The sequence below is a fragment of the Scleropages formosus genome, chromosome 5 (assembly GCF_900964775.1).
Source record: "Scleropages formosus chromosome 5, fSclFor1.1, whole genome shotgun sequence".
Lineage (NCBI taxonomy): Eukaryota > Metazoa > Chordata > Actinopteri > Osteoglossiformes > Osteoglossidae > Scleropages > Scleropages formosus.
In genome coordinates, this window is record NC_041810.1 from 5,599,282 (window position 1) to 5,620,722 (window position 21,441).

General features: G+C 42.1%; 1 protein-coding gene across 5 annotated transcripts in view; it reads right to left on the bottom strand.

Annotated features, from left to right (window-relative positions):
• Positions 1-21,441, bottom strand: part of LOC108930777 (LIM domain-binding protein 2) — a 61,631-nt gene that overhangs the window by 22,412 nt on the left and 17,778 nt on the right. For all 5 annotated transcript variants that reach the window (XM_029252529.1, XM_029252528.1, XM_029252527.1 and 2 more), the window contains exon 3: positions 1,774-1,946. In XM_029252529.1, the coding sequence (XP_029108362.1) occupies positions 1,774-1,946 (173 nt within the window). The remainder of the gene's footprint in view (positions 1-1,773; positions 1,947-21,441) is intronic.

Genomic DNA, 21,441 nt, shown 5'->3' on the forward strand with positions numbered 1-21,441 from the left:
TGTAGGCCATAAGCAGGGTTTTAAATTTGATCCAGGTGGCTATAGGAAGCGCATATTTTATAATGCTACCTGATGTGTTATTAAAATCATAATGACTAACGGGTAAACTTCTTGTGAACGTATTACTCTTATGAATATTTTTCTTTTGCAGGAACATACAGTACTGCTCCTTTGTTATGCCATGATGACACCATCTGCTGTGTTTTACTAGTGTCACAGTTTTTAGAGATCCAAGTGCATTAGGGCTTTTCTGGATATTTACCATGATAAGAATGCAGGCAGATGTCAAAATGTACCACTTTGTAATCTAGTGTTCCCGCTCCCCACAGTTTTCAGCTGGAATCCCTCCCTCTTTATTTTGTTTTTGGAAATGCCATGGAAATAAGTAAATAAGTAAGCGTAAACAAGTCCCAGTAGTTCTCAGAAGTTCGACGCCGTTGGAGAGTACGACTGTTCTGCTGCGAGACGCTGCTCATCGCTGAGACCTTCCTTGGTTTGGAGCCCAGCAACATCTATCCAGGCTGTCAGGGTGAGGTCTCTGACCCCCTACCCCGCGTGGGACATCACCAGCTGGGAAAGGATGCTCATACTTTGGTCGAGAAATGTCTGTAAAGTGCTCTCAAATAATCTAAACTTTCCATAAAGTATTTTATTTCAACATAAATCGGCTCAGCTTTTCAAAATGTTGCACCAAAGAGGCCGTTTGTCCTCAAATCTTTGATTGAAACCTCAAATAAAGGACAGACCTGATCCTGTATATGCAGAGGCTCAGGAACGCATGCAGTTTAAACTAGTTATTACATAACTAATATAAAACTGTACAGTGAAAGTAATAATATGTGGGCAAATTTATTTTAACTGCCTCGGAAGAAGCAGAACAGCTGAAATCATTAATGTTCATTGTTACTATTCTATATATGACTGTAGGTATGAATCATAATGATATACAAACACACACCTGCAACACATATAAATGACTTCCAACGGAATGGTCTAGAATGACCGCAACATGCCATTCAGAGGCCCCCTTTTTTCTCCCACAGCTCAGAGTGTACTTGTGTTGCTGCGGTGCACCACGGTTCACGCCCGGTCCTCGACTCACAAGCTCATTCCTCTCTATATCCCACAATGGCAAAACCCGCAGACTCAATTACTGCTGCGGGATCAGGTTTGTCACCTCATTCTGTGGCTGCAAATTGATCAAGCTAATAAGGGTGGCGACTTTTAACCCGTTCGGCGGCCCGCTTTCCAGGTGCTGCATCCAGCCCTGCCTCCGGGTTCCCGGCGAGCGCCTCGGACTTGCGTTAATTACGTCCCAGAACTTTTAATTGGTAACCCTCCAGAAGAACAAATATAATTATAACTGAAAGACCTGTTGGGAGCAGAGGGATTTTCAAAGCTTACCTGCACAACCACATAATGGAAAAAAAAACATCAGGCCCTTTTTCAAAGTTGCAACAGGAGATTTAAACTCAGGCTATATGATTTCTTTCTATATGTATTCATTTTTTCCAATGATAGATAGATAGATAGATAGATAGATAGATAGATAGATAGATTGATAGGCAGGAAGGTAGGCAGATAGATAGATAGATAGATAGATAGATAGATAGATAGATAGATAGATAGATAGGCAGGAAGGGAGGCAGATAGATAGATAGATAGATAGATAGATAAATAGATAGATAGATAGATAGATAGATAGATAGATAGATAGATAGATAGATAGATAGATAGATAGATAGATAGATAGGCTCCATGAGTTGCCGTTACCTTCGTGAACATTGGCTTTCCATGCTGAGTTACCATAGTGCACTGATCGCAGTCCACGGTGATGCAGGAGTTGTGGAAGGACTCCTTGGAGTGCTTGAGGATGTAATAGAGGTCCGTGACCCCACCCTCGAACACCGTGCTGAAGTAGCGAGGTATGAGAGTCCGTCCGATGGCTGCCAGGGAAAGGTAAAGAAGTCAGCGAAGATGACACTACGGCAAAAAAGCAAAGTCAGCCATAAGAAACCATATATTCCTGTCTCTGAAATACAAACGGCGGCGGCAGGTGGCGTAGCGGTTAGTGCTGCGGCCTTACGCCTCAAGGATGTGGCTTCAAAACCCTCCTGCAGCAGCAGAACTCTTCATCAGTGCACTTACCCTGAACTGATAAGGTAAAAGTTTCCCAGCTACTGTATATAAAAAGGTAAGACCTTAAAGTGCCTTGACTCTGTTAATTGCTTTGGAGAAAAACACAAGTAAATATGTATTTATGCACATTTGATTTCTGCATCCGCTCAAGTCCATACTTTATCTGCCATACAATGTCATAAAAGGAAAATACGGAGGAGGAAAGACATTTTTCTCTGATCAGAGGATAATATTTGTCCCATGTAATGCATGCAGCACATATAACCTTGGGGGCAGCTGGTAATGTAGAGGTCAGAGCTGCTCCCATTAGACCTGAAGGTTGCAGGTTTGATTCCCACCCACAGCTGTGGTACCCTTGATCAAGGCACTTACCCTGAAATTGCTCCAGTTAAAAAATAAATAAATAAATAAATAATACCACACACACATTTTCTGAACTGCTTGTCCCATGCAGGGTTGCGGGGAACCGGAGCCTAACCCGGCAACTCAGGGCGTAAGGCTGGAGGAGGAGGGGACACACCCAGGACGGGACGCCAGTCCGTCGCAAGGCACCCCAAGCGGGATTTGAGCCCCAGACCCACCAGAGAGCAGGACCCGGTCCAACCCACTGCGCCACCGCACCCCCCCCCCCCATTGCCACACTCTATAAATGGGTAAATAATTGTAAGCACCTTCTGCTGCAGCTCCATGATGTCTTAACCACAGAATCCTCTAGCTGGATGAGACCGAGGAGTGTTGGGTTTGTGTTAATAACAGACTGAAGTGAACGTTTCGCGTGTCTCGGCTTAGCGTCATGTGGCTGCGCTCAGGAGACTGATGAAAAGTGCTCCGCGGTATGTTTGAGCTTGTGGCCCGGGGTGCGAGCATGTTGGCCATACGTGTCTTTGATCTTGCAGTCTGGGACAAAGCGTACCCTGGTGCCACCCTGGCGATGCCAAAAGGCATAAAGACTGCATAAAAGATCAGCAAGGATAGCATGTCTGTCTATACCCAGAAGGCCAACTCCACTGGTAGGGCAGCAGGTGGTGCAGCGACTAGAGCTTCTTTTTTTATCAGTTTCACACACAGAGCAGGGTCAAAACAACATACAGATAGAGACGGTACTCCAAGAAAAAGCAAACATACATAGAGTGAGGGCTCAGGGTGGAAAGATTACAGTTTATCGCAGGTATGATCATGCAGCACCTTCTAATAACTTCCACAAGGGTGTCCAGATATTCCACGATTCGCTGGAGTTGTCATGCAAATGAAATGCAAATTTTTTGAGATTTAAATGCTCTTACAGAGGGAACTTCACGTGTCGACCTCAACATTAAAATACAAAAATGTAAGGGTGCTTAGTCTATGTACCGTAACATCATCAAGAGAGGGATTCGTTTGGTTATTAATAAAAGAACAGTTGCGGAGAAACCACATTTGCTGTTAAAGGTTTCTTGGATCGTCGTGTGTGGCCCGGTCCAGTCGCCTTGTGTTTTATTACGTTCCCGGAATAAACGTATCACGATGCCTGTGCACTGAAAACACAGCTGCAATGTCCAGGGGAACATTCTGTGAAGGTGCACTGGAGTGAGATAGAACTTGTGAATGAGTTTACATTTATTTATTTAGTAGACACTTTTCTCCAAAGCAACTTCCAATCAACTCTATGTAGTGTTATCAGCCCACACACCTTATTCACCATGGTGACTACTAGATACGCTACTTACAGCGGGTCACTCATTCATACATCAGTGGAACACAGACACACTCACTCTCTCTGTGTGTCACTCACATACTGTGGGTGAACCTGAACAGCATGTCTTTGGAGTGTGGGAGGAAACCAGAGCACCCAGAAGAAACACATGCAAATACTACACAGACTTAGTGAGGCTCAAACCCATGTCCTCTCACACCACACATGCACTGTGACACTATGCCACCCCTTTAGATCCTGTTCCTAAAGTAACTTACATTTATTTACCCATTTATGCAACTCAATAATTTCAAGAGAACTCCCTTGCTCAAGAGTACTACAGGCAGAGGTGAGATTCAAACCTGCAACCTTTGGGTCTAAAGGCAGTGACTCTAACCACTACACTATTTACATTTACTCATTTAGCAGATGCTTTGTCCAAAGTGACATACATCTCAGCAAAAGTACAATTTATGCATTACATTAAGAGAAGGAGATATAGCTGCAGACATGAGTCTCAAGCAAACCTAGTTTGTTCCCTACCACTTGCTACACCGGGTTCATCGTTCAAGTAGGGGCATAAGACACAGACAAATCCTGATACCCACACCAATATTTTTTAAAAAAATTTAAAAAAAAAGAAAAAAAAAGCACTACCAGCTGCCTTGATTGAACTTTGACGTTTTCTTCCTGGATGCTGAAGGGGGTGCAGGCAGGGAAGACTTGAGCACATACAGATGACCACTCATGGTCCCTAAAGGACACGTCACGGTCCTGTTCCCAAGTTTCATTGAGCGCTTCAAGACAGCCAGTAGCAGCACTTGATGCAATAGTATATAATGCAGAAATCGTGCATAAACAGCCGAGGTAAAACATTTATTCGGACGGTGTTATTTCCACCAAATGTTAAAACAGGTAATGAAGTCAGAAAGCTTCTGACCTTGGAGTCAAAGGACTCGGGTTCAAATCCCATGTCCTGCTATGGTCCCCCGAAGAAAACCACTTAGACAACTGTAAGCTGCTTAACAATATAAGTTACTTTGGAGGAAAATGTTATTGTGCAAATGCAACACTGTAACTATAAATGACTTCAGCACATTCATAGATATTTAGAGCATTTTATGAAGAAATAATTCTACAGCGTCATACGTCGAGAAATGTAATTAACATGCAAATCGTGTTTGTTTTCGTTCGTAATGGATCTTTTTCATTCATTTTCATACGATTTTCATTCAGTTCATCTAATCAAAAAAGCCCGAGATTTATGCATTTGATTAGATATCAAATCAAATAGACTCGTGTGGTTCCATTCAGCTGGAGAAAAGATGAAAAAGAATTCTTCCACAAAAAAAAAAAAGAACATAATTATATGGACTTTATTGTCTAAGCAGAGAATTTGGAAAACAAAGTAACTGTGACCAGCTTGTCTGGAATTTATGAAGTCTGGCAGGATTGAATGAATACGTAAGGCTTATAAACCAACCTGAACCAGCAACTCACAGGCCCTGGGGGGTGGAGGGGATGGGGGGGGGGGGGATGGGGGAGCTGAATGACAGGCCAGCTTTAGTGAGGAAGGGAAGGCCTCCTGTGGCCCGGAAACAAACAGCTCCACGGATGGCCGGAGGCAGCGGTGGGGGGGGTTGGGGGGTTGGGAAGAACGGGGGGGATGTTTACACGGTCACACCTGACAGGCTCTCGGAGGAAACCGAGGAAGCGGCTCTGCTTCGCAGCCTCGCAGCAAATGGACTGGAAAAGGAGCGGCGTGGCGGCATCAATCGCGGGACCCTCACCTTACGGAGGCTCGCGCGCAATTCCTAAATACTCATCAACGTGTCTAACGGTGGAAACAATTCATACATTTTCATGTCCTCCTCTGCAAACTTTGAGCCGCATACAAATAAGACTAAATTCAAGAATTCTGCATTTTAGCCCCAGCTGGTCGAAAAAAAACTGTCCAAAACCTCTTCTTGTATTTTTTGGACTTTTTACTGACCTGGAAAACAGCAAATTACAATTTTTGGGTTCAATTACTGATAATTTACATTTATTGCTTTTCAGACACCTTTCTGCGTCTGTACTACAGCAGTAGGTGAGATCCGAACCAGTAACCGTCAGATCCAAAGGCTCTAACCACTGCACTATCAGTTGCCTGTACATACAGCTGAGTTCCGCAAAATATACTACTTGAAAAATAAAAATATTAATAACTGCATTAAAGTGATTTGCCCGAACTCTGCCTTTGTCAGCAGACCATGCTGAGCCATCTTAGAGATTGCATTTTTATTATCATTACAACAAATACAAACCATAAAATTCTTATGATTTTAAAAAGGTGCTTGGCTGGCCAATTTCTGTTTGTTCAAGGCATATTTTTCCTCTTATGCTTTTTTTTAAAAAAAAAAATGTTCCTTCATTCCGTGCCCATTTAATTTTCACAAGCTGGCTGCTGATTGGCCCAACAACAAAAAGACAGACTCCAGAGATGGGATTAGCAGTTGCTTGTTTCCGTAAACACTGCGCTGAACATATGCTTCTCAAGTAATGTGTATCCAGACACGCAGTTTACAAATAATTAACATCATGTTAATTAGTCACGTTAATTTATGCCACTTTATGGAATTGTTTCTGCCGTGTCCCCAGGACCGCTGCCACTAGCGTGGAGCCAAAAGACTGTGAAATTCCACTCCAAGTGAGGACGGCAGCGGCTGCCTGAGAGTCTCGGCACTGGAAGTAAAGGCGACTGGGAGACGGCCCCCCGTGAAAATGAGGATGAAGATGAAGACAGACACTATGACAGCAAACATGACAAATGCAGTGCTGAAGGGGGATGGATCTCACGACGAGAGGGACGGCACGCCGGCAGAAAATCGAGTTCGGTTACTATTACTAACTTTCATGTAGCCAACATGTTTGAATGAGACAATTTATAGTGCTAGATTATCAACGATTATTTAACTATTTATACGGTGGCGTATTCTTACTGGAGCAATGTAGGATGAGCATCCTGCTGAAGGGTACTATAGCTGGTGCCAGGGTTTAAACCAAGGACCTTCAGGTTGCGAGGCAATAGGTGTATAACCAAGACGGAACCCATTGAAACGCCAGAACTTGACCATAAAGAAGGTATTACCGATTCTGATCTAGTGTTATACCAAGAAGTAGCCTGTTGGACATGGGACTTGGTAACTATTGATCTGGAATAAAACTGAAAGTGCTCCAAGGTACAATATGGTTACGGAATGAAGATGTTTTGAGGAACCTTGGAACGGAGCTCAGTAAATTAAAACAATTCCTCAATGATATTCTTCAAGACTGAAAGAATTTTTAAACGTCTGTGGATTCTCTTGAGGATGGCCTACCCAGAGTTCTCTGCAAGGTGAACAAGCTCAAGGTGTGACCTCCACTTACTGCAGTAGCCAATGCCTTATTTAGTTGCACTTCCATGCACCCCTAGACAGACTTAATGCGGTAACTGGCACGATTACCCTGCCCTAAAATGACGTCTGTGGAGTCGGTACACAAAACCTTTGACTCCAACTCCCTCCATCCATCCATCTGTCCATCCGTCCGTCCATCCATCCATCCATCCTTCCATCCATCCATCCATCCATCCATCCATCCATCCATCCATCCATTTTCTTGCCTGCTTGTCCTTCTAGGGTCGTGGTAGCAATATGGAAAGTAGAGCAGTCCAGATATCCCTATCCCTCGCAACTTCTTCCAGATCAGCCTGGAGGATCCCCAGCCGCTCCCAGGCCAATTGGGAGATATGATCTCTCCAGCGGGTCCTGAGCCGACCTCAGGGTCTCGTCCCAGTCGGCCGTGCCTGGTATACCTCCAAAGGGAGGCGCCCAAGGGGCATCCTTACCAGATGCCTGAACCACCTCAACTGGGTCCTCTCAATGTGGAGGAGTAGTGGCTCTACACTGAATTCCTCCCGAATGTCTGAACTCTTCACCCTGTCACAGAAAGTGAGTCCCACCACCCTGCGGAGAAAACTCATTTCAGCCACTTGTATCCGCGATCTTATTCTTTCGGTCGTTATCCAGAGTTCATGACCTCATGAGTTCATGAGTTCAGAACTCTGACTCCAGTAACGCAATAATTGCTTCCGATTCCGACTCCGACTCCAACTCCACAGCATTGCTCAAAAGTTGCACGTTATTTTGGGGGTTGACTTATCTGGTGAATAAAGGCCTAAACCTACATTACATCTCTGATTTTTGGGGGTCGACTTGTACACCGGATCGATTTATACGCCGGCAAATACGGTACATTTTTACCGACTCAGACTCCAGTAATTCAATAATTGCTTCCGAATCCACGACTCTGACTCCACAGCACTGCCTAAAACAAAGGTGCTGCTGTAACTGGGTTGTCCCAGCATTATCTAAATTTAAGAACAGTCCATCACTGTGCATTTTATCACTGAAAAAGCCTTCCTACACATGATGAAACACGTTGACACAACTGCTTCAAAACCAGGAAGGTGAATTTGCCATTATAAAGTATTTTATGATTTTGAAGATAAAAATATGGCATAAATCAAGACTGTAATCCTGACATAGCATAACGCAGAACACAAAAACAAAGCGTTCAGCCTTCATTCAAAAGGCAGTGATGGCCGTATCCTTCAGTCATATTAAAATATTCTGCAGAAAAAACTGATTGGACATGAGATTTATATCTACATAACAGTCAAGAAGAGCACATTTCCTTTCAAGATTACTTTTTTGTTCTTGCTCAATAAAAAAGAATACTTTTACTATCGATACTATTATGAACAGGGGGTGCGGTGGCGCAGTGGGTTGGACCGCAGTCCTGCTCTCCGGTGGGTCTGGGGTTCGAGTCCTGCTGGGGGTGCCTTGCGACGGACTGGCGTCCCGTCCTAGGTGTGTCCCCTTCCCCCTTCGCCCTGTGTTGCCGGGTAGGCTCCGGTTCCCCGTGACCCCGTAAGGGACAAGCGGTTCTGAAAATGTGTGTGTGTGTACTATTATGAACAATCTGTGATTATGAGGAACTTTATTGATTATTATAGTATAAATCACAAATGGAATTACTCTTTTGATATTTTAGGCATCATTGTTTGTGATATTAACCAACCCCTTTTACTTGTAGCCTAAAGATCACCTAGGGCAACAACATGCCTATGCCCATGTGTTCAGTGCCCGCACATGATGGGAAAAGAATGGCTACAACAGGATTAAGAATAATGAGGAATCTGCACTCCGTAACAAAATACTGCATGGCTCAGATCCCATACAAGAAACCTGCTAATGTGTCTTTCAGAAGGATACTTCAACCTTGAGTCAAAATATTCAGCTACGTGAGTGAGTGAAGGGCAAGCATGAACACTGTAAATCACTTTGGATACGAAGCCACCATGTAACTAAACTAACTAGCTAAACTAAACTGAAATCCACCCAAGCCGTTGTAAGAGAAATATCAACCTATTTAAGCCCATGAAAGTAGAAGGTGGCGATACAAGACAAATGTGAACTTTTCACGAAAAAGGACAAAATTTTACCTAAGGTTACACAAGGAGATCAAGAACCTACCTAAGCACATTCGCGAAGAATAGGGACAACCCTAATGGCACAGACAAGGAACATGAGCCTTCCTAAGTTCATGGAAGTAGAACGTGAAATGACCCAAGCCAAGGCAAGAAGCCACCAACCAAAGTTCCTTCTAGTTCTAGCTCTACTCTCATAAATATAGAAGCTCACCCAGAATTAGCTCCTGCCCCAAAGGAACTCATTCTGCATGGGTTGCACCCAACCAACATGAAGAATTACAAGCACCAGTGCTTCTCTGATATAAAGTCCAGTGGACCAGGAACTGGGGTATAACTGGAAAAAATAATTTCAGGGAGGCCTGCGCACAAGTGAGTGGCCACCAAATGTAACAGCAACATCCAGATGTCAGTGGGATCTTCAAGGACCCTCATGGTGACCTTCCCCCAGCTGCCTGCTGATGTCTGCTCAATGGCTGGAGAGACACTTCTTCTGTCCAGTGACAGCAGCCCTTTAGAAAAGGGTTTTCCAATTAGACTGATGAATATTATTTCATGTTGCTGGATTTCACAACTTTATAAAGACATTTAAAATGGCGACTGGGATCATTCTGAAAAGATTTCAGGCCTAGAGTATTTTCCATCTCAAAATGTGGAAAAGTATGGTTTGCAGACAAACACAATCGTCTCTTCCAAGCAACCTTTGTAATAAAATTACTTTCAAAATAACGTGCGCTACATCAGCAGTATCATGTACTTACTTGCAGAAACATAGTGAAATATGTGTTCCTGCGAGGTCATGCAATAAGCCGGATTTAAAAAGGGCTCATTCTTCTCCAGAAAGCATAAACAATTCATTCTCCTGTATATTTCATTTTTTTCTTACAGTTTAAAAAGTCGGTGAATGGATTCATCTTGGTGAAAGCACAGCAGTTCGTACTTTATGGCGCTTTAGCTTTATGACGAGCTACAGTGTCAGGGCAAATATCGAGAACCAGACGAGCAGCACAGACCAATTAAAAAAACAAACAAACAGACAAACAAAAAAAACTTCTCACTCTGCAGGCTTTTCCACAGGTGATTTCTATTTTACACCTTATTTACACTATTAAAGCACCTAAGCCTGACGGCTAAGGCAAGCAAGGTTTTTTCTTTTCATTTTTTTTTTTCATAGATCAGCAAAGTGCATTAAGGAAAGAATAACATGCCTTTTCAAACGTGTTAAAATGATGGTAGAATATTTTATTCCAAAGATTTAGAGTTAGTAGTTAAAGAATTATCCACTGTTTTACATTTATTTACTTAGCAGAGGCTTTTTTCCAAAGCAGCTTCCAATGAACTCGCACACACACACACTCTGGGGGAACCTGAACAGCATGTCTTTGGACTGTGGGAGGAAACCAGAGCACCTGGAGGAAACCCACACAGTCATGGGAGAACATGCAAACTCCACACAGACTGAGCAGGGATCGAACCCACATCTCCTCACATCACCCAGGCATTGTGAGAGACACACACACACACACACACACACACACACACACACACACACACACACACACACACACACATTTTCAGAACCGCTTGTCCCATACGGGGTCGCAGGGAACCGGAGCCAACCCGGTAACACAGGGCATAAGGCCAGAGGGGGAGGGGACACACCCAGGACGGGACGCCAGTCCGTCGCAAGGCGCCCCAAGCGGGACTCGAACCCCTGACCCACCGGAAAGCAGGACTGTGGTCCAACCCACTGCGCCACCGCACCCCCCATTGTGAGACATTTTTATAATTTTTTTTTATAACAGCAGTGTGGAGGATACTGGTTTGCTTGCAACTGAGGGACTCAAAAATCAGGTATATCATTTTCTGAGGGTTAGTATATAAATAATAACATATATTACCTATACCTGAAACTAAAGTTTTGTACCTTTCAGGAAAGAGTCCAGCATGTTTAAGAGAATATATTAATTAGTGCTTGGTTGACAACTGAAAAATAGGACCCTCCTTTCTCCACTTAGTTCAGTGATGTCATGATCACTTACTCCTATGCATCATGTGATTTTTAAAAATCATTTTAACATGACAACAATGTTTTTACACATAAATCAAATATTTTGTTTCAATAAATTTAGATCCAACGTGAAACAATTCTTTTTGTGTTCATTTAAATTCGTGTGCTTTCAAATCACTTGAAAAAACAAATAACAGTTTGTTTTATTTCACTTAGCATCCGATCACTAAGAAGAAAAATGACCAATGATCTCAATGAGTGGGACGTGGCTGCTGCAACAAACACAACACTGTCATGTCAGATTCCCCCTCCTCCCCCGCCGTTTAACATAACATTAATAATTTTTCCCTTTCAGTTATTGCACCTTGATGTTTTTTCTTGATTTTTTATTGTTGTTTTCATGCTAGCTGTTCCTTGTGCTCCTTCATACCACAGCATCCTTCACTATCGTATTTATAGTCGATACGGCTAAACCTGGTTCCCGGGCTATAGACCATAGTCTTTGTCCATCTTCATGGTTCTCTATTATTTTCAATTTCTTCTCCAAATCAGTTGCTGGACGCTTGCGAGACGGTTCTCGTTTTCCTTCAAGTGCACCTTTACCACCAGGCATTGGGAATAATGAAATGGGTAAAAAAATATGGGAGAAAAGCAGTACACTAAGAAGAGGAGATGGGTTCACGGCTCAAAACACACAGGAACTGGGAAGATGCAGCTTCCTGCCTTGTCTGGCTACGCCGACTTGCGCTTACCGTATTTCAGATGTTTTGCATAAAATAAAATATTTTCCATAAATAACGTGTATGTCGGGAATTTTTTTACGTAAATCTGGATTTTACATAAGCCGAATTTACGTAAGTAAAGGGGTGTCTGTATTTCAGATGTTTTGCGTAAAATAAAAGCGCTATCCGTAAATAATGTGTATGTCGGGAATTTTTTACGTAAAACTGGATCTACACGTCAAATTTCCGCAGGTAGAGGGGTGTCTGTATTTCAGATGTTTTGCGTAAAATAAAAGCGCTATCCATAAATAATGCCTATGCCGGGAATTTTTTACGTAAATCTGGATTTTACGTAAATCGAATTTACGTAAGTAGAGGGGTGTCTGTATATCTTTACATTTCAGATTTGTTGAAAGTCACTTTAAATGTTTAAAAAAAGAAAGTTACAACTTAGGTTTTATTTTGCCAATTAATCAACTATTTTTCCAGTTTTTTTAATTCTTGAAAATATAGTTATAAATGTATATTGTAACGCACTGAACTGTCCAGTCCTTCACCTGAGGCCCAGCGGACTGCAGATGCATGGCAACAGGTGAAGCGATACACTTCAAGGTTAACTACTTCCATACAGAGATTAAAAACTGAACATAGACCCCAAACCTTCCAACAGCGAAGGTACAGACTCATAAATGTACAATAGGAGCTGAGCAATAACATCTTTCTGCCTAAGGCTTTATTTTCACCCCTCATCTCATAAATGTCAACTTTCAAATTGATTAAAGGACACAATATTTTACTTTTAATGAATAATAAATAAAGCAAATGCTGGAACGTTTGAACTATAATTATGAAATTATCTGCAGAAAACCTCATCTGCAGGATAAGGCCTAATCTTTTCTCTCCAGAAGCTTGTAAGAAGTCGTACAAAAATTTGAGTTTGGGATTTTATGCACAACGAGCTCCGCTTGGCAGAGTGAATAAAACTCCTCCGTCAATGTTGCTGTCATTGGTAATGACCATACAGGGAAACGAAGAATTTGCAGGTCATCTCTCAGTCTACCTGGACATGAGACATTGACCTCACACACTGGCCTTACACACACATACCAGGGACACACACACACCAACCAAACTGGAGTCCTAGCATTATTGACAAGTGCATAAAATATTCATTTGCTATGAAACATTAATTTTCTCCTTTCTCTTCAAATACAGTTTTAATGCACTGGTAAGACTGCATTCCTGTACTGGTAAGCCCTTCTCTTGTGCTGTAGAGCATCCCCTCTAAACCAGGCTGTACTGAGGGGAATTCTGTGAACCATACACAAAACATTAAATAAATTATTACATAGTGCTTGTTGTACTTACCAAAACTTAATCCGATATTTTAAACATAGCTAACATGGTCTTGAAATACGCTGCACTTGATCCTAACCCTAAAAACAGCTCCTCCATACAGACCTCTGCAGCGGATTGGAAATCTTCATAGGAAAATAATATTTTTCTGCAAAGACAAAGACTGCTGTTGATACACTTAGCGCATCCTCTCTTTTATTCGTTCTGGGCAGCTTAAGACCGTAAAAGAGCTGAAAATTTGAATTCCGGTGTCTACATCACTGTAGGGGGGCTGAGTGACATCACATCCGGGAAAAAATAAATTCTGGGATCTCAAAATCAGCAACGGTACAAATTCCAATTTTTACGGCACAAATGTAGCGCTATCGAATCGTGGGGATTTTTTCATTTGTGTTGTTTGTCGGGGGGCAACGTCACGGAGCTCATTGAAAGACATCATGTACACTGTCTTGGGCTATGAGCTATAAACTGAAAGAGAACTGGTGATGCAAGGAAAATAAATTGCTATTTCCTTGGGCTTTCAAAGACCTACAGTGCATCAGACCCTGACACATAGGATGGAAACACTACACGTGTATTTCCGTTGTTTACCTAGATTTACCAGGCACTTTCACAGTGTTCAAACCTGACCTTAATTGTCCAGATTTATTCCATTTTCTGCACAGCCTCTGGTTTTGTTAGCCATTCTTCCCATCAGTGTGGTGTAAAATGAAAACACGAACTTTAGGGTAAAAAGCAGTGCCTCTGTGATTATAGAAATGTTTAATTGTCCTTTAATTGTAGGGTGCTCATGGGCAGATCCTCAGTGCTGGTTCAGGGTTGCATATTTATAATTGTATTTATTTATTTGGCTGATGCTACTATCCAAAGTAAATTAAAAACTATTTACCATTATTTACCCATTTATACAGCAGGGTTATCTTTACTGGAACTATTCAGGGTAAGTACATAGCAGTTCAGAGCAAAAGGTTCTTTTTGATTTTTTACTTTGAGATTTACACTATCAGTCAAAAGTTTACACACCCGAGCAACCGGAGAAATACTTGTAGGGGATGAACTGGACAGAAAAATGAAGCAAAGTAACACACAGGTCCCATATCTCTGGGAAATGCTGCAGAACCAAAAACCTGTTGGCTCAACTCCTCATCGAACTTGTTCATCAAAACCTTGAAAACCAAAAGAAGTTTCCAGAAACTTCTTTTTGTCTTCCTCTTTTTTTTTTTTTTTACATTTTTTAAGTCTTTGTAAATAGGATAAAATGAAATAGTGAGACTCATGTCTTCCATTGCCAGGACTAAGTGCTGCAAGCTCAGTCACCCGGATCCGACTCACGTCTCACTTGGCGTCAGGGCTGTGGAGTCGATACGATTAAACCTTTGACTCCGACTCCAGTTAACCCAATAACTGCTTCCGACTCCGACTCCACGACTCCGATTGCGATTCCACAGCACTGCCCAAAAGTTGCACACTATTTTGGGGGTCGACTTGTCTGGCAAATATAGGCCTAAACCTATATTACGCCTCCAACTTTCGGGGGTCGACTTATACGCCGGAAGATGCGGTGCATTTAGCTGGAGTCTGAGTCAGTACATTTTTACCAGCTCCGACTCCAGTAACCCAATAACTGCTTCCGACTCCACTTCCACGGCTCCGGCTCCACAGCACTGCTTGGCGTCACACATCCGCGGGCACCTGGTCCCCCATCACCCAATCCCCACACCTCCCTGTCAATTATTCATAGCTGCCTGTCCATCTCTCACAGCATTGCACGTCCAAGGATGAGACCCCCACAAGCAGCAACCCACTGTGGGGAACTGCCCCTGCCAAACACACTCACCTGACCCACATTTTGTTCCGCGAGAGTCTTAAGCCCTAAAATTTTTAGTAGCTGCACATCTGGACCTGCAGTCGAGACTTTCTGTCTGAGGTTATGAAGAGGAATTTAAAAACACGTCTTTAGTTGTGACCTTCATAATGGGTTGCACAATGATTTGGATCACCGTGACACTGCTAAACCGCGTCCGAGGGATTGACCGGCATCCGGAAAATAAAAAAAATACAGGTCTTGCAATGCCTTCCAAGTTCTTGTCGCGGTCGATTCAAACGTACAGAGAACCGCACTGGTATCGCTTCCCCGCAGTAAACGAAAGCTGCTGCAAAGCAAGGCCTGGCTGGGAGTGTGAAACGGGTCTCCATTACTCTAATCCTGGCCTGTACCGGTGGGGGGTGGTACACGCTCTCTGGCATTAGTGCTTGTTTTGATTAAGGATTACGGGAAGCAACAATGAGCAAACTGCTCCGCTGTTATCATTGATTTGGCCACAACAGGAGCCCGGTTGACACGAGGGGAACTCAATTAGAGAACAAAGCAAGCAAACCAAATAATGCTTATAAAGTGCAAACAACCGAGCTCCCAAGAACGTTCCGGGAGCGTTTTTTTTTAATTAAACTGATCCACCTCGTCTTCCGCGTACATCTTTGTTTACACCTGCGCACATGTACTCTCCTTGGGAGTTCTTTTTCGAAACTCATCCGTTACAGCGGCACATGAAAAATGCAAGCAAGCATGGGTTTGATTTCACGTGCTCGAGCAAAACCGTAACGTGCTACAAAATTATGTTACCTTACAAAAATGTCAACATCGTGTGCTGAGAACGTTTCCATTGAGCCAAAATCCGCAGAGTCTCGTTTAAAAATCCTCGCGTGCCTCACGTAACACCTTCCATGAAATCACCCTATTAACCAACTTTCCCTCATGGCAGGTTTGATTTATCATTATTTCTTAGGGGAAAAAAATCAGTTCCCAGACGAAAAGTACATCATCTTTAATTGTACAGCTACGAACAAAGCACATCCAGTAATTCAGATGGATTCTTGCTGCTAAACTCTTGAGACATAATTCAGGAATAACACCCCTCCTTCAGCTGTAAACAAAGCAAATCAGTATCAGTCATCATCAGTCATCGGTCGTCATCATTAACCACTTGTTCAGTGCAGTGTTGCAGTGGTCTAGAGCCTGTTCTATAAGCATAAGGTGTATGGCAGGGTATCTTTCTCTCTCTCGCTCACACACACACACACACACACACACAGACTACAGGTAGTTTAGTCACCAGTTTATCTCAACATGTTTTTGGACTTTGTAGTGAAACCGGATCCCCAAGAGGAAACTCACACATTTACATTTACATGTATTCATTTATCAGACACTTTTCTCCAAAGTGCCGAACATCTCATAGAAAATACAGTGTGTTTGTTACATTAGCAGGAAGAGACACTTAGATGCAGACGTATGATTCTTAAGTGCAGTTAGTTTGTTTCTTTCCACCATATAAATCAGTGTTCATCACACGAGTAGCTGCATGAAACTTTATCCGAATATCAATGATTCCTGATCACCTTCCTCATAATATTTTCTTTTTGAGGTATATAAACATGATGAAATATATAAACACACAAACTCTGCACAGACTGAGCGAGGTTAGAACACAACCTAGGAGCTATAAGGCACCAGCGCTACTCACCCTGATATATACAGGTGTAAAATTTAACGAAAAAGACTGCCAGCCTGAGGCTTTCCAAAACTTCCAATCTCCTCTCTTAGCTTAAAGTAAATGTGCGATTGTTGCATTTACACTGAACTAGATGTGTAACTAATGTCATTATATGGAGAATTCCTTAAAATGATAAATGCTCCTTTGGAAAAATAGTCCTCGGGATGGTTAATTAATTTTCCGTTTCTGCCCGAGGCGTTGGTATCCTAATGATTTTATCTGTTGTGCGGTAATTAAAATGAAAGCATAAAATAGACTGGCTAAATTGCTTTTAACCATTTCTGTCGATCATTGTTAAAATACTGTATTATGCCGCAAATCAAAATTTAATAAGGGACCATGCAGGTAGAAGAAAAATGAGTCACGTGAACCTTTAATAATGTTCAACTAGTTTAAGGCTGGAGGAACAACATCTTTATAGTCCCATTTAGCACTGCAACTACTTCCCCTGGTGCCTGTGGTGTGGACGATGGGGCTCTTGAGTGGTCGAGGAGCAGAGCATGTGGTAACGATGGTGAGGTGTGTCTGAGGCTGGAGTGAAAAATATTCCCAGGACTGAGCGGACATCCTGTTACACCTGCAAAACGATCCGAAAACGAACTTGCAAAGGCCCTTGACAAATAGCTCCCCCCCGAGTGAACTGTATGTATGTAAAATGTAACATATTTAACAGTTATGAAACATATCTAGTGGACATCAGCTAACAGAGTGGTAAGAGCCACTGCGCTGTCTTCGAAGAACCTGGGTTTGAATCCTTTGACCTGCTGCGGTACCCTTGACTTGGTGCCTTACCCTAAATTGGCTCCTGTTTAATTGACGTGTAAAAGAGTAAATCAGTGTAAGAAACCCTGTAAAGAGTTTTGGAGGAAAGAGGCAGTGAAATAAATAGCGAGTAATTATAACAATTTACTGAGCCCCATATATCAGTGTTGCATATATGCCTGAACCGGCATGTTCAATATGAACGAGTATTGGAATATTATAAGAGCACAAATCACTGCAGCGTTTGTTTCGTGAAACAATGTACTGTATGTTAGGTGAAGCCTGGCTGATGCCCAGAAGGAGATGGTAAATGTGGTTGGTAAAAGCCGGCCGGAACCCGGTGTGTCCGCAGTCAGACTGTGCAGATCCCCGTGCGCCTCAGCCGGCTGTCTCGTTACCATGGTGAGAGCCACAGCTCTGGCTCTTTATACACCTAGGATGCAGACCATGAGGACCTCGCCGCATCACACAAGGGCGCCTACAACCGCACGCCGCCATCCTAAACGGCAGACACTAAATGCAACACATTTTCCGGGACAAATTGTTCCTGTTTCAGTCAGCGTCACGACTACATAAATCATAAGGTTGAATAAATTTAGAATATATGACACTTATTTAACTTGGCATCTGTTTTAAACATTCACCCAAATCAGCTGTAAAATCAGTAAAATTAGCAGTGCACAAAAAGGCATAATTTTTCTGTTGATTAAAGACAAACAATCCTGTAAAAATCAACCCCTGGAATACACATTATGAAAATTTTTTAAAAAATTAAAAACTGTAAAAATAAGGAGCAGCAAGGATGATTTAATTTTTCTCTCCGAGCGAGCTGATTGAGATTCCTTTCCAACAGCTGTCCTGCTGGCTGGTGTGTTTCCATCAGCTTATGCAAATTCACCGTTGATTTTATTAGTGTACAGTATCTCGAGATTTCACAGGAAACAGGATTACCGAATCTATGCAAGAAGCCAACATGCTGGCGGCATGAGAGAAAACGGAGGCATACGAAGGGCTTTACGAAGTGATCGTTTCTGGCTAAGCCTGCGACATTCAGTGGAAAATTTATATTCAACATTCTATAGGCAGCATTGTGATTTCCTTGAGAAGAGAAAAGAATATATAAAGCCACTTCCCACCCAAGCGGGCTTTAAAAAACTGTTTCTGATTGTTTACGGAGCAGCTTTGTTATCCAAGTAACTTTCTGTTTGGGATCATCCGCAGTTCTTTTTTTTTTTTTTTTTTTAATATGCGTAACTGAAAATAAAGCTCCATTATAGATATGCAAATTAATATGATTCATTTAAGCTGACAGCTAAAACCAACAGGGGAGATTGATGTGACAAAATGCAAATATACAGATGCCAAACGCATAATGAGGAAAAATAATAACCTGCTGATTCTGCCGTCGCCTCCAAATGGACGTTCAGACTGTACTTATAATCAAACAGAAACAGTCCCCGCTAAGCAGTAACAATTCATTTGCAGAAGAAAAATGCGGTAAAAAGGTTAAACAAATAAATTCCCTGCCCTAATGGGCCTCACAATTTTACATTATAAATGACTGAGGATGACTGGGGATGAAACTTTGCATATTTCATCTTCAAAATTATCGCTGACAGCTAAAATACAGAATTTACCCGAAACACAGGTAGTGTTACCGTTTGCAACCGTAAACCTGCCATGTAGCCTTTTCTCCACCTTTACCGGAAATTATGGCTATATATATAAACTTATTTACTTGAATTACTTATTAAATTAAAATGTATATACTTTTCTCGATGTTTCACAAGGCCTCTGAATGCAAAACTGTGGACGACAAGCTGGTTGCTCCTAACGGCAGCATATCAATGGCACCGGACGCACCACGAGGATGCTGGAGACGACTCGGTCATCACAGCTTGCTGTTTTACACTATGTTTAGCGCATCCCCATCACATTAATGGGTGACACGCAGCGAGCGCATAAGTGCCGTGGCTGCGTTGAGCTCCTGGACTTAATCCGATGCTGTGCGAGGGGTCTTAGACACGTGATCGTAAGTAAAACACAAACTGGACCCTAATAGGATTTCCTCCATGGCAAGAAATCGCAGAATTCAGTGTTCAAACGGATACCGGTTGTAGCGTCTTACACAGAATGAAGGGATGCACAAAGGGATATTATCATCAAAGTACTTAAGTGAATTGGGGAAAATACTGATCAAACTAAAAATCAAAAAAGTAAAAAAAATCTGCAATACCTTTACATGTATTCATTTAGCAGAGGATTTTCTCCAAATCAACGTATATCTCATAGAAAATATGTGTTCGTTACATTAACAGAAAGACACTTAGATGCAGTCGTGTGATTCTTAAGGGCAGTTAGTTTCTTTCCACCATGTGAGCCAATGTTCATCACGCGAGTAGCTGCATAAAACTGTATCCGAATATCGACAATTTCTGATCACCTTCCTAGTAATTTTTTTTTCTTTGAGATACATATAAAAATTTATGCTACATTACAGGAGCAGCTGTGTAAAGGTTTATCCAGCATGATCTTGAAGTTATAGAGCATGAACATTTACAACTTACATGAACTTAAGAGATGATGGGCGAAGTGAGTCTGGAAGACGTGAGTTTTAAGACCCTTTTTAAATGTGGACAGGGATTCAGCAGTTCTGAGTGAGAGGGGGAGGTCGTTCCACCACAACGGACCCATATGCAACAAATTTCTAAATTTGCACCAAATTTTTTAAGGACACTTTTATGATACTTGTCAACCTCATGTCGCTAATCTCCTAGATACTAACATTGGACTGGTACAAACCGTCCACTTACATCATTGTATAACTTTGTACTTGTAAACCTTCGCAGCTTGACTCCAGCGCAGAGCAAACATAATTTCTGCTTCGGTGCGGTACATGAGATTGGCAAACACTGTAAACACTGTGTTATGAACGTGGCAGGATGTCGCAATATATACAAACACCAAGAACCTCATGCTGTTACAATGGACTAAATAATGACAACATTTAACTTAATTACATTAGTATGCATCGTAATTTTGGAAAAGTTCACAAGAAAAGAAATGTCATTTCCAGTCGTGTTACTGCTGCATTTTCTGACTCCACAACCGATGCAACAGATTCATGAGCATCCGTTAATGTATCGTACCGTAATGTATGATACACTAATAACTGAGCATCTCAGATGTCAGGAGTTGCAATTCCAGTCAAATTCCTTTACGTCCAAAGCAAGCAATTCTTAGAATCCACCCGACACACTTTCTGAATGTTCTGTATAACACAACAAACACTTCTGACCGTTTCCAGTGATTGCCACTGTTGAAATAAGTAGTAAAAACCACGTTCTTGTCTCTGCCACCTCTCAGTCGTACAATAACAACTACGCAACATGACCACTTATTTACGATTCCATAAATATTTCAAGAGGACAAACGAAACAGATATTATTTATGCAAAGCACATGGTATGTATGAAAAATAAACCTTTCAGTTTAGCGGAGACATTCTGTGAAGGAGCTATGCACATTTTTGGTATGACTTCACAAATCCAGTTTTGATATGAGTACAAAACATGCAAGGACATTCTGAAAGCCTAAACAATTTCTGGAATTTGTGACGGACACGGAGGCAATACAAGAATTGAGGGGTTTTACTTGAGCGGGATGGAGAGCAAGTGACTCCTTAACTGGGACTGATTTTACACCAAATTGCCC